This window comes from Chelonoidis abingdonii, chromosome 4 (assembly GCF_003597395.2).
Source record: "Chelonoidis abingdonii isolate Lonesome George chromosome 4, CheloAbing_2.0, whole genome shotgun sequence".
Classification (NCBI taxonomy): domain Eukaryota; kingdom Metazoa; phylum Chordata; order Testudines; family Testudinidae; genus Chelonoidis; species Chelonoidis abingdonii.
In genome coordinates, this window is record NC_133772.1 from 87,166,656 (window position 1) to 87,185,352 (window position 18,697).

The 18,697-nt window shown below is 44.9% G+C and overlaps 1 protein-coding gene across 4 annotated transcripts in view; it reads right to left on the reverse strand.

Annotated features, from left to right (window-relative positions):
• Nucleotides 1-295: 295 nt before the first annotated feature.
• ZFYVE1 (zinc finger FYVE-type containing 1) overlaps nt 296-18,697 on the reverse strand; it is a 33,221-nt gene continuing 14,819 nt past the window's right edge. For all 4 annotated transcript variants that reach the window (XM_032781370.1, XM_032781369.2, XM_075065424.1 and 1 more), the window contains 10 exons: nt 17,658-18,162; nt 15,323-15,537; nt 11,814-11,920; nt 10,335-10,443; nt 9,567-9,664; nt 8,531-8,648; nt 7,595-7,765; nt 6,401-6,581; nt 4,286-4,399; nt 296-2,407 (listed from right to left, as the gene is read on the reverse strand). In XM_032781370.1, the coding sequence (XP_032637261.1) occupies nt 2,175-2,407; nt 4,286-4,399; nt 6,401-6,581; nt 7,595-7,765; nt 8,531-8,648; nt 9,567-9,664; nt 10,335-10,443; nt 11,814-11,920; nt 15,323-15,537; nt 17,658-18,162 (1,851 nt within the window). In that variant the 3' untranslated portion in view covers nt 296-2,174. The remainder of the gene's footprint in view (nt 2,408-4,285; nt 4,400-6,400; nt 6,582-7,594; nt 7,766-8,530; nt 8,649-9,566; nt 9,665-10,334; nt 10,444-11,813; nt 11,921-15,322; nt 15,538-17,657; nt 18,163-18,697) is intronic.

Here is an 18,697-nt window from a genome sequence, read left to right on the forward strand (position 1 = left end):
TGCTCCTCTTCTTTATTTTACTGATGCTCAGCTACAACATTTCCCCCGACATCAACCCCATTTAAGGTAAGCACAACAAAAGACTCTTGCTTTGCTGACAAGATCTCAGCACAGTCCCAACACCCCAGAGCACTAGAACTGTCAGTCAGGATTGGACTCCATGTCCCAATAGGCACTCTGATACCACCGCAATGCATATGCTAGAAATGCATAGACAGCACTTTGTTTTAAATGGATTGAGGCAGTACATCTGCCTATGGCAGGACAAAATTCTAACAAGTCAACGACACAGAGATTCTGAAGTGAAGACTTTATACAGGGAATGTCATGGATGGTTTCCTCTTTGTGCATTAACATGGTAGTAAAGCCACATGCATGGAAGCCACACAGGGCATGGTCTTCAAACCAAAAACAAAATTGCATTGTTCACCACCTATTCAAAAATAAACAGCTCAAAGTGCAGAGCTATACTGTAAAATGTCTTTTCTAAGACAGGAGTGTTACCCACTCCTATCCCCCACTCCCTTCCAGGTGACTGTCAGCTTATGACAGCCTTTGATTACAAAATACAAGTCAGTCTCTGGCAAGTTTAATCAGCAGGGAAGGTTTCCTACCACACATTCCATTTCAGCTTCAGCGTGAAGTCTCAGAACAGCTGCCTGAGGCAGTCACTTTGCAAACAGGTTCCTTCAGGGGTGACAGCAAGAACTGTTAGTTAAAAGGCCAGAGCCAGCACACTTGTTCAGAAGGTCTAGTCTTTTATAGTAGTTAATTTAATAATATAGTCCTAACAGAGGGTGTCAATCATTGAGCTACACAAGGGCAATGTTTAACGGGTAGGACTAAATCAGTTTCAGGGTATCGTGTCAAACTTCAGCCACTACAATTGGAGACAAGTCCCCTCCATGGGAGCATCCCTTGTCTACATAAACCAAAAGTTCAGTTCATGATGATCTCTTATTTCTTGTCATGAGAGCCAAAACCCACAGAAAAGGAGCGTATCAGTTGAGCACAGTGGTTTGCTCATTGCTGATAAATTCAGTGGTTCAATGCAGACCTTTATGGAAGGGTAAAGTCCAGTGAGTGCCACTTGCTATAAGAGCTGAGAAGAGATTCCTGTTTTCCAGCTGGATCTGGAGGTTTGGTTGGTTTGTTGTTGTTTTTATAAGAAAGATCACAGTCAAATCTGTTCCATTTCTATGCAGCAGTCTGCAAGACCATTGATGGCACCATGGATTTGGGGACCCTTTAAAACTTTAGTAAGCCTAGCAAACACTAGACTGCAGGTCATGCAATCTTCCAGAAAACAGGCACTTGCCTCGTTCTGGTCACAAGCCTCTTAGCTTCTGATGAACCTCATAAAGCAGTTAAAGTGCTCCAGGAAGGAAATACAAGCGCATGGGAACATGGTCAAGAAGAGTGAGGCCCTGCAATCTTGTGCTGACGTGGAAATGGGTTCTACCGCAGATGCCCTAGCATTTTCCACATCATTTGTTTTCCTTTTAACAACTCTAGCTTGATCTCTGCCATGGTGCTAGGTTCACCTCCACTCACCTGCACTGCAGTCTCGTGACCTGCCAGACTAGCAATTGTTACCACAATTCAAATGGATTTTGCAAACCCCTTTAGTGACAGCAGGTGGAGCTTCCAGAGGAAGGGCCCTTCCCATTATCAGATGCAATTTATCTTGGGGAGCCGTGGACCCTCCTGGCAGCAAAGGGTCCAAACCTTTACAATAGGACCGTGTGATGAGTAAAATGCTTCAAGAGAAAAATTAGAAGGCACTGCAGTGGCTATGAATTTGACCCAATACAGCAGGGTCCAGCTGCATCTCTTATTTGAACTAGAAATATTCAAAACTTCACTAGCCACCGGCATCCTTAACATACTAAATTATATAGATATAGATGTTTAAACTGGAATAAAATACATTGGATTTGGGTTGCTCATTTATGTGAGCTCCCCCCTTCCCCAATCAGCTTACAATTAAAACCTGAAGGTCCAGTTTACTCACTTGAGCTCATGTCCCAGCATTCCAAGATGGGTACAACATGAGAGCAGGCCCGAGATCAGAAACATGCACTCTGGCTGCAAAAGGTGAAAGGGAGACCAAATATTTTTTTCTAACCCTGAGAACCTAAGGAATCATGAAGGACCCAGACAGGAAGCTGGGGTTAAAGATCACCAGGTTTCTTATTGCAGTTAAAACAGACTCGCACTGGATGATCCCATCCGCGGGAAGGGACTGCTCGACGCTCGTTTGAACATTCATCGCAGAATCCCTGGCCACAGGCTCGACAGTGGTGTTTAGAGATCTTGATGTTGAACTCCTTCTGACAGTTGTGGCAGTGCAGGATTTCATGATCCGGCACCCAGTAAGCAGGTCTAGCAGCATCTTTCACGAGCCCTACAAAGGATTAGAAAGAACCACGGCAATTAGAATGTCTCCTGTTCTTTGCTAAGGAAGAGGGGGAGAAAGACGCAAGGACTACAAGCAATGTCTGTGCCTTTCCAAGGAGCTCATTATGGAAACTGTTAAGTTCTGCCCACAGAACACTTCATTCTAGCAGGCATCTGCTACTAGTTCAGGCTATTCCAAATCTTTCATATTCTGCCCCTACACAATTCAGTGGCATTAGTTTAATGGGGACCCTACTACCACTACACTATTGTTTAATAAATAATAATAATAATTATTAGTTTGAGCTGGTTTGGTAGCCCTAGAGAAGGATATCCAATAGGAGCAACATGCACTGCAAGCTTCCTCTCCACATTCAACCGTGACCAAGTCAGGGGCCAGATAGCAGATCAGTCTCCAAGTCTCTCTCAATCCTAGACCTTTTTGCTAAGACTGCCACCTAGGATACCAATTTATAACACATGATGTGGATGCCTGTCTACTAGTAACCAGACTGAGAACTTCAGTTCATTCCACATCAGGCATCAAATAGCAATCAGTGGCTTACAACACTTGGCGACTACTGACCTGGGCTGGATTTGGACCAGTGACCTAAACATAAAAATTCTTGCATTAAATCTTATTCACCCTGGCACAGCAAGTAAAGTAGATCTACTAGATCTCTGTGGGCCATACAGCCCACACAATGTCATGGTCTTCTTGTAGTTCACACTGTGGAAGTAGGGCAGCTAATATTCTTAACCCCTAGTCTTGGCTCCTCAAGAAAACAGAGTGATCAAATCTCCCTGAATTACTGGAGTGATCCCACAAACAAACAGAGTATTATACCAAGAAAGGAAGAGATTCTGGGCTGGGGGAAAAGCACAGCCCACTTTACTAATTTTTTGCCATTTTTTGCAGAAGGCCCTCCAGGATAAGTGGAGGTGGACACCTCCTCCGGCCAGGACTCGTTCAGAGAACATTGGCTTTCTCTGCCTTATCTTCTGTCCATTGCAGTTCAGCTGGGCGGCCAGAACAATGTAATCATCACTCTTTCAGGTATGTGTACAATGGTAGTAACACCAACATCATTCCTGCTACCATTTTATTAAATAATAAAAGATCTACCAGCCTGAGTAAATTCCAGACAGAGCAATGTCGAGAAGGTCTGATTAGTGGTTAATGCAATTCTTCACCCTCTACTGCTGTGTACCTCTTGTGGGGTGGGGGGGTTTGGTCAGCAGAACAGACAGCAGTCCAGCTATGGAACAACATTTTAAACCCAGGTATCTGCTGAGGCACCTGGGTTGGTACCGAGCACACCAACAACCAGCACATTGTCATTGTACTAATTTCAGCATTAAGGACCATCCTCCCAGTTACTGGATGTTTAAATTTCTTGGTCCTGATTTGCAGAAGTACCGAGCACCCAAAGATCCCAATTTTGTCAACTGGAGCTGCAGGCACTCAGAACCTCTACAAACCCGATAGAATGTCTCATAGTTTGGCCATTATTTTTTAAGTACAGCCTAGGAAACTCAGCCTGTCAGATCACTGTAATAACCCTACTGGCATATTGAGAAGAAGTGATACTCAGAACTCAAGGATCTGTGATGCTGGACTGCCAAGATAATAGAAGTGAGAACGCATAAACTGGAAATAAAATGCTGAGGAAGTAGAGGAAACGTAGGGAGAGAGCTTGGCGGGGCCCATGGCCCTGCAGGGGAAGAAGTCAGAAGGGGGACCCTCGACCCACATTGGGACTCTGGGATAAGAAGGGTCAGTGTGCATTGCCAGCTCATTTCAAGCACTGAAGTTTAACAAACAGCTATGACATACCCAACCAAAATGTTGTTAGAAAAACAATTGGAAGCAAAGAGCACCCACCTAGTGGAATGTCTATGGCAGTCACCACAGCTCCAAGAGTGTTCTGCACTGCCTCACCAACCTTCCTGGCAATCAGCGTCCCACCTTCTTCCTCTGTCTGTGACTCAGGCACATCTGCATGATAGAAAAGTTATGGGTCAAAACCCAAGGCACAGTTCCTGCCATGTCTCAGTTAATCTGTATTATTAGAGAAACTAATGTTAAACCAAGGTAACTTGGTTGGTTAGGTGCAGCACCGGTAGCGTAGGCCTGGGGTTCTCTGGCATCCCAAACACCATTCAGCCTTTATTTCACACCCACCGTGCCTTCCTTGGGGAAATTTGCATGACCTTCACTGTTACACTTTCCCTCCACCCATATGGACAAGACACCATCTGCTCTAAGACCAGTGCAGAGGGATGCTATCTCCCCACCAGCAGATGTTGCCTTCTGGGATAGTGGGATAAAGTCCAATTTAGAAATAATTCCTCCAAGAGATCAGATTTTTCAGTAATTTCTTGTGAATGGTACTTGCAGTAAAAACCTCAACCTCAGCCTAGATCAACCCACACAAGCGGTCCATTTTCTAGACACTACTGTGCTAATAAGTGATGGTACTAAACACCACCCTATACCAGAAACCCATGACCGCTATGCCTACCTACATGCCTCCAGCTTCCTATCCAGGACACACCACAGATCCAGTGCTACAGCCAAGCTCTAAGATACAACTGTATTTGCCCAATCCCTCAGACAGAGACAACACACTAAATTATCTGTGAAGTATTCTAAAACTACAATTACCCACCTGCTGAAGTGAAAAACAGATTGAAGACCAGAAGAGTACCTAGAAGCCACCTACTACAGGAGGCCCAATAAAGAAATAACGAGACGCCACTAGCCATCACCTACAGCCCCAACTAAAACCTCTCCAGCGCACATCAAGATCTACACTATCCTTAAAAGATGATCCTCACTTCACGATCTTGGGAGACAGGCCAGTCCTCGCTTATAGACAGCCTCCCAACCTGAAGCAAATACTCACCAGCACCACACACCATACAACAAAACATAACCCAGGAACCTATCCTGCACAAAGCCCAATGCCAGCTCTGTCCACATATCTATTCAAGTGAACCATCATAGACCAATCACATCAGCCACACCATCAGGGGCTCGTTCACCTGGCAATCTACCACGTGATATATGTCCATCATGTGCCAGCAATGCGCTCTGCTATGTACATTGGCCATACCGGATCAGTTCTACGCAAAGTTATATTATATTGATGTCGCGACGACAAATTACTGACATCGAGGAATCACACATTTTCCAAGATAACCAGTGGGAGAGACATCTTCAACCTCTCTACCATCTCGGTGACAGACTTGAAGGTGCAGTTTTTGACACAAAAAAACTTCAAAAATAGACTCCAAAGAGAGACTGCTGACTGGAATTAATAGTGCAAAATTAGATACAATTAACTTACGTTTAAACAGAGACGGGAATGGTTGGTCATGCACTAATGAATATTTCCCTATGTTAAGTTCTCCTCACACCTTCTATGGGTCATCTCAATTATCACTTCAAAAGTTTTTCTTCTCCTGCTGATGATAGCTCATCTCAATTGATTATACTCTTCCTGTTGGTATGCATACTTCCACCTTTTCATGTTCTCTGTATGTATAAATTTCTCCTGTCTGTGTGTTCCATTCTATGCATCCGAAGAAGTGAGCTGTAGCTAACGAAAGCTCATGCTGAAATAAATTTGTTAGTCTCTAAGATGCCACAAGTACTCCTGTTCTTTTTGCGGATACAGACTAACACGGCTGCTACTCTGAAACCTGCAGTAAAAAGGGTCTCTCAGAGTTCATCTTTCCCCACCAAAAGCATTCACAAACATAAATTCGAATCCTGCTCTGAGGTGGCATGTACCCCAAAGAATGGCACCATCTACACCCATTACAAGGGCATCAGTTGGATCAATTTATGGGCCAACTTCCCTATCTGCCCTAGAATGGGGCTTTTGACAGAAAATCAGTGGTAAGATTTCAGACACAACATATGGTTAATGCTGACAGGAAGGTGGAGAATTTCCCTCCATTCCCAGAACTAGCATAGTCAGGTCAGGATTACCTAACCGGATGCCCCTGCTGTCAAGGCAGTTGTCACACACTCTCACTGGTGCTGGTCCCCAGCCCCGCTCAGGGACGGGGCGGGTCTTGGAAGAGCAGCCATCGCAGAAGCCCTCCCCGCAGGCCCGACAGTGATGTTTAGTATCATTATCTTTAAAGGATGTGCCACACTTGTTGCAATTCTGAATAAGACAAACCAGAAAGAGAAACTATTAGTTTGATTTTCCTAATTATCTCCAGTACGAAAAGCGTCCGAGAGCTAGATCACAAGATGGCAGGGACAATGGCACTCATGAAAGTGACTGGATCCTGCACAAGTGGGAAACGTATTGTAAGTCTCACAGTTAACTGATCTGTACTTGCACTGCAGAGACTTTTTGATGTCTTTCACTGAAGTGTCTCCGGCATAGACCCCACTTGGGGTGGTGCCAGCATTGTCCTTCTGGCTCGATGACTTCATACTCAAAGAAGGGACCCATGGGAAGGCTAGCATGCTGTGCCTAGGCCAGCAGCATTACTCTGAACCCCATGGTTGCATCCATGAATGGTTACAGCTACAGGACTAGGCAGTTGATCAGTGGGCACCTGAACGTTTTTGAAAACAAAGATAAGATGGTCATTTCCATTTTAGCCATCTGCCCAATTCCGTTTATATGCCTTCTCAAAGGAACTGGGAGTCTCTCTCTAATTTAATTGTAAGGGCCAAGTATTCATCTCCAGCTTCATATTTTGTACAAATTGGTTGCACTTGCAAAAGTGGGAATACAAAAATGGGAGGCCAGGACTTCAGCTTTGATTCTTTAGACTCAAGAGCAAGCATGTGGGAGCCAGCATTTTTATCAACAGTATTGATGGTGGGAATGGGTCCACCTTGAAGGAGCAGGAAGGGTCAATGGAATACTAAGGGGACAAATTGCACATCCAGGGAAGAAGGCATCTGACATTATCTTTCTCAGGCCACGCCAAGAATGTGAATAGCAGGGGTCCCTGCCCTTGGCTCTGAAGAGCTGCTGGAGGTACGTGAGCTGCAGTTTGCAATCCACAGGAGACAAGGCACCTGAAATCTATCAGATTTTTTTTAACTGGTTACTTTGTAATTTTATTTTTGGAGAAGGTGTGGCGGAAGGGTTATGTGCAGCTAAGCAAAGGGAGGAGGTTCCCTCAACAGCATGAAAGTACCACAGCTGCTACATACCAGGATTTGAGAGTTGGGTCTCCAGTAGGCAGGGGCGATCTGGTCCGTCAGCCAAGAGGTCACAGCTTTTGTGGGTCCCAGGCTGAGCTCAGACACAGACTGTGCCATGAAATTCATCCCATCCAACAGGCGCTGAGCTGCATTGTTGTTATCTTTCAGAAATCCATCTGTCTATAATACAATGGAGATTTACATGAAAATGGAAAAACAGACAAGGAAACGTTTACTTCTCCTGAGTAGATGCTTCTAGGAGGAAATGCCCGTCCACTGCTGCTGTTAAAATGGAGAACACCAACTGGAAGAATCACACTCCCATCTTTTTTAGAGATAGGGGATGTCTTAATGGTTCAAACATTCACACCAGGAGTCCAAATGTTGACAATGTCAACCCAGTTCTTCATCATTCCAAGGTAGGCTGAGTACTGTTCAATTTACTCTGTGCAAAACTTTCAGGGGGATCTTAAAAAACAAGGTCCTGTCCTGACTCCTGTCTCATGTGGCTATTGAATATCCCATGGCACTTTCTGTAAGAGTAAGAGGTTTGCTCATATGTCCCTTAATCCCACAGTTGTTCAGCATGCTGTGCAGCTGGTGACTGGATTTCAGTGGGGATGTGTGTAAGGAGCATATTGGGATGAAAGCCCACTATAGAAATGTAGAGTAATTTTACTTATTAATCAGAGATAGTAAAGACCTGTTGGGTTTTCTAGCTCATATCTTGGGGACCACTGCAACATTGTGATGTGTCCAATCCACTTAAATGTCCACTTGAGTAAACTGCCTCTTGCTAAGAGAAGGCCCACCCTGGAAAGGGCTTCATACTTCAAACAGCAGGGGCAGCTGCCATTGCAAGAGTCAGTCCATTTTTATTGCCATTATGCAAAAAAGAAAAAAAAAAAACCCACACCTCCAAAGCACCCCAACAACAAGACTTACTCCTGGCCAGACGTGCTCAATTTCTGTCCTCACCACTGTGTCCACAGGATCTTGGTTCCCGAACCAGTACTGCCGGCTGCGGTACACCACTCCACAGTTGGGGCACTCAATCACATACCTGCAGTGAGGAACAAGGAGAACTGGTTACCTAGCAAGGGGCTGGAGGCCCAAAGGAGTTGGAAGAGGAAAAGAAAGGGAGAGCAGAAAGACTGCCTGCTCCTGCACTCATAGACTCATAGGTCAGAAGGGACCAACATGATCATCTAGTCTGACCTCCTGCACAAAGCAGGCCACAGAACCCTACCCATCCACTTCTATAAAAACCCCTAACCTATGTCCGAGTTATTGAAGTCTTCAAATTGTGGTTTGAAGACCTCAAGCAGAGAATCCACCAGCAAGTGACCCATGCCTCATGCTGCAGGGGAAGGCGAAAAACCTCCAGAGCGTCTGCCAATCTGCCCTGGAGGAAAATTCCTTCCCGACCCCAAATATGGCGATCAGCTAAACCCTGAGCATGTGGGCAAGGCTCCCCAGCCAGCAGTCAGGAAAGAATTCTCTGCAGTAACTCTGATCCCATCCCATCCAACATCCCATCGCAGACCATTGAGCAGACCTATCTGCTGATAATCCAAGGACAATTGCCAAAATTAAACTATCCTATCATATCATCCCTTCCATAAACTTATCAAGCTTAGTCTTAAAGCCAGATATGTCTTTTGCCCCCACTACTCCCCTCGGAAGGCTGTTCCAGAACTTCACTCCTCTAATGGTTAGAAACCTTCGTCTAATTTCAAGCCTGAACTTCCTAGTGTCCAGTTTGTACCCATTCGTCCTTGTGTCTACATTAGTACTAAGCTTAAATAATTCCTCTCCCTCCCTAACGTTAATCCCCCTGATATATTTATATAGAGCAAGTATATCCCCCCAGAGTCTTCTTTTGGTTAGGCTAAACAAGCCAAGCTCTTTGAGTCTCCTTTCATAAGGCAGGTTTTCCATTCCTCGGATCATCCTAGTAGCCCGTCTCTGAACCACTCACCCTGACCATGCGTACTTGGCAAGGCCCATCCAAGGAGAATCAGTGGAAGCAGATGTTTTTGGCACCACATTGACTTCCTTCCCACGCTCGTAACAAGCCTGGAACAGGAGTGTTTGATTAGAATCACATCTTTTGGCATCCTAGACACCAAGTCCCATGAGACTGTTTGGCCACGAGTGGGTTTAAAGGTCTTATCTGGTGTGTGTTTGTGGAGATTGTTTGCTAAAGAGGCCACCTGATGGACCTCATCATTGATAATGGATTTTTTGTGCATTATAATCAAATGATGTCATTTGTCTAAACAACAGTAAAATTATGGCTGTGGGTGAAGTAACCTCTAGGCTCCTCCATGTGACCTTTGAGTTACATACACCCGCCCCCTCCCAAAAAAATCATCATTAGGGATGGCTGGTAGGAAATAGAGAGAGCAATTCAGGGGCTTATACATTCACTGAGACTGAACAGCAACACCTAATGCTTAACCTGTCCTGAGAAATGGCAGCAGCGCAGCCCTCGGTGATTCAGTCAGCGAAAAATTCAAGCAGTGTGACTGGGCTGCCGGCAAACAGAACAATTACCCAAGAACTGTTAAAGATCAACAGGAATCTTGTTGCCAAGTGAAGGCCAAAAGGTTGTTCCCACGAGTCTTCAATAGAAAAGAGGAGCAAGACCACAGGTAGATGAGAGTAACACCTCTCATTCTCAGAACGTGGGTTCCCCTCTTCTCCCTCTCCATGTACTGGACCCCATCCCTAGGGTTCTGTTTACCTTGCAGGTATAGACTCTGTTATCGTACTGGTGGGAGTATCTGCAGCGGCTCTTGGCTTCATGAGGAACTCCTTCTTTCGCATGGTTCATGCTGTTCTTACAGCCACAGCTGGAATTCAGAAGCAAACAGTGAGCAGGCTAGAAAGTCACTGGTACAGGACTGATCTCGGGATAAGGTCAGCTATGTTGCCACAACTAAATCTAGGTTTTATTCAATATCATATGTTTGTATAGGCCCTTTAATACCAAAGCCCTTAAAAGCTGTAGGTCCAACAGTGACTTCACTGGCCATTGTAATGCAGCCACCACGGAGTGGGGTAAGCAGCGGTTTCATATCAACATTATACAGCAATTTAGTACAGGAAGTGAATACTGTATCCAACAGAAGCTTCACGAGGGATCTAGATGGAACTAAGCAAGTTTGAAATTTGGCCAAGACATGAGAACTAACATCTCAGTTGTTACAAAGAAGTGCTAGTGAATCTTTAATGACCACAAAAGACAGAGAAAGTAGTTTTACACCTTATTTGATAGACAGGACTTCCAGCACCACAATCTTCCATAGCACCATGCTGATACAGCTCAGTACAGACTCAGAAGGATGAATGCCACCTACTGAATTATCAGCACCACTTTCCACACTACCTGGGCTTTCATTAGACAGGACTTGCAGTCAAGTTCTGATGCATCTGACAGGTTAGTATGCAAAATCTCATCAGCCTCAGTGGGTGTGGCTTCAGGTCACAGTCCAAGGTTGGATGGATGTCTGTTTTGGTGATGTTTATGTAATAAACATAACAGAAAGTCTCACAGGGCAATTATTTCTGACTTCAAGGGATTCTTGTAGACCACTCACTTCACACTCTGCCCCTTGAGGAACTTGCAAGTTCTGAGACCACATGCTTAAGAACACTATGGAAGGGATGTGGGCAAAAAGAGATTACACTGATACTTAACTTGCGATATTGCAGATTCTACAATATTAGGTTTCCACTGCAATTTTGACAGAGGGAGCCCCGGGCGGCCACTCTCAGCCCCAAGGGCCGACAGTGGAAAAATCACAGAAAAAGTAATAATGGACTTTTCTACTGCAAATAAGAACGTCCATTATTACTTTTCCTCAATTTTCCATGGCTTGTCTGCAACTCAGCTGCAATTTTTTGACATTCGTCCTGCAGTTCAAGTAGGGCCTTACTGCTATATGAAAACAAGACCACATTGTCTAACTGGGACACAGAGACTGCAGCCTCCACAGTACACACATAGAACTGCTTTTCACGGAGTTCAAGTGGGTTTTGGTGTCAGGGGAAACATACAAATTCTGTATTCAGACTAAGGAGTTACCACACTGATGTCACTGCCTATGCTGATGATGCTTCTCCAAGGTACTTGTGACCTCACTATGACAATGCATTCTGATACTGCAGATCTTGACAGCACTGTCTCCCAGAAGGATGAGGGTGTGTCTTGCCTACTTACCCACAGCTGAGACATACAGTAGAGCAGGTGAAATACTCATCCGGAAAGAAGGAGCTGTGAGCCATCTGGTCATCGGGGATCTCACCGCTGAACCGGTCGCTCAGTGCCTGTCAGACCAAGTGAGAGAAATTGCTGAGGAATTCAGAGCAACAAAGACATTGATTCACCAGGCCAGTGACAGCCTTCTGGAAAGGTACATGTCTTCATGGACATCCTGGGAGACTTCTCATGGATACTCCATGGGTTCCTCTTTGGGAGAGGGCCAGATGGGCTGTGTAGCTAACAAATCATGGCTCACTGACCAGGAAACCATACCTGTATGAGCTACAAAGGAAAAATATAATCCCTTCTGCCTTCCCTCTAATACAGACCAAACAAGATCAACAATCTTGCATGTGGCAGGGAGATGAAATGGATGATCAAGGGTTTTTTCCATCTCTAACTTCCATGATAGGGCAGAAGGGGGTGGAAGAAGAAGGTTGCACAGAGTAAACAGCTGGATAAAAAGGGTTTTGTATTCCACACTAAAGGAAACATTTGGTCCTACATACTCAACACACCATGCAAGGTTTGAGCTAGGTGACTTATACCAACTAGTATCAATTAAGGCCACTGGGAACCATATAGCTAACCCCCTGCAAAACTTTATTTTTAGTAATGGTGAAATAGTGCAAGTTTCCCTCCTGGGGCCTTCTCAAAGTGCCTCAATCCTATTCTGCAGGGACCACATATGAGGTGAAAAGGGAGCTCACTCTCCATGGTCCATTCAGCCCTTGGCTTTTGAGCTCATACTGCAAACAAGCATGATAATTAGGGCCAGCTGTGATGGTAGCTTCTGTGATGAAGACATGTCTACACTTGGACCTGGGGCTTGTCTACACTGGTAATTTACAGTGCTGCAACTTTCTCGCTCAGGAGTATGAAAAAACACCTCCTGAGTGCAGCAAGTTTCAGTGCTGTAAAGCACCAGTGTAGACAGCGCTGGCAGCTACACCCCTCGTGGAGGTGGTTTTTTTAAGAGCGCTGGGAGAGCTCTCTCTCAGCACTGCGCCAGAACCACACAAGCCATGTTAAAGTGCTGCCACAGCAGAGCTTTAGCATTGCCAGTGCAGACTAGCCCCTGGACTGTGACCAAACACATTATACACAAACCACTAAGTGGCTCAATTGTCAGTGCTTTCTGATTATTGATGTGGGCTAGATGTGAACTGGCAGCACCATAAACAAAATGTGGCAATAGCACTTAAATACGTGAGAAAAAGAAACCACCACAGCACACATGCTGCGGGAATGGTGAAGAGGTGGATATTCTTCTCTTCAAAAGAAATCACTTTTCCTCTTTCATTAAAAAACCAGCAAAGCAAAACAACAGATTCTTCCCACACCCCCTTCCCCATTAGATACTCAGAATTATGTACCGCCCCGGTGGAGCTATGTTCCTGACCTTCACTGGTCCCAAGAGTCAGATCTTTATCTAGAAAGAAAGGCAAGAAAATACTCTCTCTTGTAGGGAAACTGAGGAAAACATTTGCTTCAAATCTATGTCTAGGTGAGTGCCTGGAGATCAGTTACCCTAGTAACAACATAGATCTCTCCATTTTCAACCATTTTGGTACAACTGTGTCTGTCTTGGGCATTTATAACATGCCTGCCGCTGCTAACACTGCTTCAGGGTCCAACCCTATTTTTTATACCTGTATTATAAAGCTATGTTTAATGCTTTAGAGAGACAGAATAATGTTATTTTAAAAGTTTCATTTTTACAGGCTTTGTTTATCACGAAGCCTGAACTAAACATCACCTCTAATAGGCAACTCTATGCATGTAAGGTTTTCCTGGAGAGCCCATCACAATAATACTGAAGAGCTGAACAAATGAACTAAAGATCATGCTACTACTTTAAAGAGTTATCACATTCTCTAATACAATGTTGTTTGACTTTTATGTATGTATCAATCTCTACCAGGCAATCAATTCCTGATGGTCCCTTGGGTGACTATGCACAAAGTAAAATAATAATATTGTAATAAATTTAAACTCCTCAAATATTTTACTTCATGAGGCATTTTGTAAAAGACAAGTGCCATACTGTTAATCTGTCCATTTGCTTAGGTAAAATAAGTCCTTCAAGGGATGTTATGAAGGCCAAAAGTGTAACTAGGCTTACAAAAAAATTTTTATAAGATCATGTAGGATAGGTCCATCAATGGCTATGAGCCAGGATGGTCAGGTGTGCAACCTCATGCTCTGGATGTCCCTAAACCTCTGCCTGCTAGGATCATAGACTCATAGGACTGGAAGGGACCTTGAGAGGTCATCTAGTCCAGTCCCCTGCACTCTTGGCAGGATTAAGTATTATCTAGACCATTTTTGTCTAACCTGCTCTTAAAAATCTCCAATGATGGAGATTCCACAACCTCCCTAGGCAATTTATTCCAGTGCTTAACCATCCTGACAGTTAGGAAGTTTTTCCTAATGTCCAACCTAAACCTCCCTTGCTGCAATTTAAGCCCATTGCTTCTTGTCCTATCCTTGGAAGTTAAGAAGAACAATTCTTCTCCCTCCTCCTTGTAACAACCTTTTATGAACTTGAAAACTGTTATGTCTCCTCTCAGTCTTCTCTTCTCCAGACTAAACAAATCCAATTTTTTCAATCTTCCCTCATAGGTCATGTTTTCTAGACCTTTAATCATTTTTGTTGCTCTTCTCTGGACTTTCTGCAATTTTTCCACATCTTTCCTGAAATGTGGCACCCAGAATTGGACACAATAATACTCCAGTTGAGGCCTAATCAGCACGGAGCAGAGCAGAAGAATTACTTCTCGTGTCTTGCTGACTACACTCCTGCTAATACATCCCAGAATGATGTTCACATTTTTTGCAATAGGGTTAACACTGTTGACTCATATTTAGCTTATAGTCCACTATGACCCCCAGATCCCTTTCCGCAATACTCCTACCTAGGCAGTCATTTCCCATTTTGTATGTGTGCAACGGATTGTTCCTTCCTAAGTGGAGTACTTTGCATTTGTCCTTATTGAATTTCATCCTATTTACTTCAGACCATTTCTCCAGTTTGTCAGATCATTTTCAATTATAATCCTATCCTCCAAAGCACTTGCAACCCCTCCCAGTTTGGTATCACCCATTGTACTCTCTTTCCTCCCTCAGTCAGCTTCCGCCCAGGTATGAGTTTGAGATTTTGCTTTTCTGGTTCTCCTTTAACCTTTCCATCTGATTTTTCAGGGGGTCTCCATAAGTTCTTCTTTATTTTCCCCCTGTCCTGCTGTCTTCCCCCAGCACAGATCCACCCAGCCCATTCAACGGTCTATATGAGATACGTTGAAGACTTGCCTTTTCTCTAGATATCCGCAATTCTGCATTAGAGCTTTCTGTGGAACTTTATTAGGGTACATGATACTTGGGAATGGTGCCACAGACATGAATAAGGACCCCAGAAGCCTCTCCCCCAATCACTGGTGAGCCCCACGCTGCAACAAATGACTTACTTTCAGTGCTTTGAAGATAACCCCAGGTTGTCGTGGGGAACGGGTGGTATTGTTCTCCAGCTGGTACTCCACAGCTCTCCTAAGTCCCGAGAAGTCTGTGGGGGGATTGTAAGTCCTCGTTCCCTTGTAGTGGATTGAGCTGAAGGCTTCGGGAAAGCGGCTCAGTTTCCGGAAGCGATCCTGGATGAGTTTTTCAGGCGCCTCAGAAGGGTGATCTAAACCCATTCAAAAGCAGTTACAGGTGTATTAACAACTGCTGGTTTAGCATAATACTATTTAACAATCAGGCAGTGTTTCAACAATGCAAAGTGTTATACCCATATTCCTAACTACTCTTCACCACCCTTCTGTGATGCAGATAAAGCAGTATTTCCCATTTGACACATGGGCAGAATGAAATATTTTCAAAAGCCACCTCTGTTTTGGATACAGTGTTAGCCCCCTACAACCAAAGTTGAGAGATGCTGAGCACAGCTAAAACTGAAATCAATGGGAACTGTGGGTGGTCAGCATCTCTGAAAATCTGGGCTTACTAGTCCTAAAACGGGGCATCCAAAATTAGAGGCCAATTTGGAATATCTGACACTAAATAAACAAGCTCTATGTTACAGTATGTTAGAATTCAGCAGTTCCTGGCTCCGGGTCACTAGGCCACACCATGAAAGGTTTAGAATTAGGCCTTCATTCCCACCACTACTTATATGTTCATTCTACATGCAAACCATATGGCAGGAAAGGGAGAGTCTAGGTCTACCCTCCCCCAGAAAACCCAGCAACACAGAATTAGCAATTTCAGGTCACACCAACAGTCTACTAACTCCTAGAACATGCTTCCAGCAATGGCATATGGTGCATGCTTCACAGGAAGGCAAATCTCTACCCCTTTAAAAAAAACCCACACATCCCAACACTGTCCCTCAAGCTGGACAACTGTGCATTGCTGCATATGGTGTGTGTTAGGGGAGTGGCTTCCCTTCTGGCTTCCACAGAGATCAGCTGATGCTCTGAAGTATATGTTTTTATTACCCTGCCTTTGTGCATATAACAACAACTGTCATTATTAGTCATAAAATTAACCAGCTACAGTATTTGACTCTGGCCTCCTGAGGCAGCAAATTCCAGCAGCTAACTACATGCTGTGTGAAATCCTGCGCTCCCTTATTTGTTCTACATCTACCTACCAAGGTGAGAAGGTGATACCATTTTTATATAGCCACTTTGTTGCTTAAAAATACATTCTGAAAAATAACTGTAGGGAGATGCTGGGCTCAGTTCCTTGGTTTTTCTATTTGCTGAGTGCCTTATGGTCAGCAAACACCCAGCCTGAAGAAGCCAGCAACAATACTGTGGGCCTGGAGGGAGTTGCTGTGGCCTTGCACAGCAGGGCACTTCTGGATACACACAAACAGAAGGAAGCTAAACCCTGTCTGCCCTGATGTAGCCAGGTGCACTGACCAGGGCTCCCCTCAAAATATTAGAGCATGGTAGTGGTGGGCAAAGTAAAAACAGGGTTTAGTGTACACTTTGAAAGAGTAGGTGAACTCCTGGTCCCTTTGAAGTCAATCACAAAACGCCCACTGACTTCAATGGAGCTAGGATTTCACCCATAGATGTGTAAACAAGCCATATGACTTAAATATGCTTAGTCTGGCATGCAACGAACCAACTTAAAATACTGAAGAAGGAAATAGACAGTGGTGAGAAATGAAAACATAGTGGTGCTGACACCTTGTAAAGGCACTGAAGGAAAACCTACTGGCAATATTGCATATTTTTAGCGACTCCCATAGGAAGAAGCAGGACAACCCACCAGCCACTGGCGACCACACACTCAGTCTGTGTTTCCTAGAATTCATGCCTGCCTAGGAATGCTATCAATCCCCAGAAATCCCAGTGCTCAGGGAAGGGTGCAGGTTTATAAACAAGTTCATTTCATACCTCTTACCCATTTAGTTCTGTAAGTATGATCTGTTTTCATTTATTTTTGTGACAGGGTCCTCTACATCCCTATTATAAATGTTAGGGTCCCCCACTTTCACTTGCCCTCGCTCTATTGCCCATCTTCCTGGGTCATTGCCACAGTCACTGTCCTATGTTGGAGGCGAATCACAGGAGATTCCCTTCAGGACTAATCAGTGTTGATCATTAACTGGCTAACTAGGTTGCTACCCTGTGACATAAATCTCTCACTCCACCATCAGAGCATATCATGCTGCCTCTGCCAGCCTGAAACATGAGCAAGACCAGACTCTTACCCAGATCTTCCACATGGAAGTCCAATTAACACATAACATTTAGCTATATTTTGATTCACTGTTTCTTTCTCCCTACTCACCGGAGCCCAGTAGCTTGGTGTGCACAGTCTCATGGAAGATAATGACTGCAGGACCCAGAGTGGACAAGGGGACATCCAAGCCACAGCGGGCTGTGGTTGCCTTCAGCTCCTTAGTGAAATGTTTCAGGTAGGCCTCTGAAGCATCTCCAAGGAATTTGAAGAGGTCATTGTGGAGTCTGTCAGCATGCGTACGGTAGATAACAAGGTCAGAGATGGCCAGGACCTTCAGAAGCAGCCGCGTTCTTTGGCTCACATTCACTGTGGCCCCAAGCAGACCTTCTGTGTCAATCACCACCACTTTGTGGACAGGGTCATAGGCTGCCCATACACCGACTGTGCAGGATTCTTGGGCTGGAGATGTCTTAAAGACCTCACGACCACAGAAGAAAGTGTGATTAAGCGTGTGTGACTTGCCATCCCCAGTGTTCCCAAAGATGGAAACCACCTTCAGGTGTTGGTCAGGCTTGCAGTCCAGTTTCTTAATAAAGTCTTCTTCATTCATCACCTTCCAAAATAAGAAAATTACATTATAGATGGGAAACTAGAAAAGACAACACTAAAAGCAGAGCTGGCTTCAGAGCTCACAGGGTTCGTGAGGATGAGCAACTTTCATTTAGGTCTTTTATAAACCTTACAGACATATAGGAGTCCCAGGCAAAATTTTCAAAAACACCAAGGTTGTAGGAACTTAAGTCCCATTGACTTTCAACAGGGCTGGCGCTTTCATTTAGGCGACAGGCAGTTGCCTAGAGCGCCAGCATTATGGGGGGGGCGGCATTTTGCCAGGGGGGCGGCAGGCGGCTCCGGTGGAGCTGCCGTAGTCGTACCTGCGGAGGGTCTACTGGTCCCGCGGCTCTGGTGGAGCTGCCGCAGGCATTTCTGCGGACGGTCCGCTGGTCCACTGGAGCCGCGAGACCCGCGCGCGGGGTGGCAAAATGGCCCGGCACCGGTCCTGCCTTTCAATGGCACCCAGGCTTCCACATCATGTAGGTGCTCTTGCCCTCCATTATCAGTGGCCAAATGACAGCTCCTCCATATCC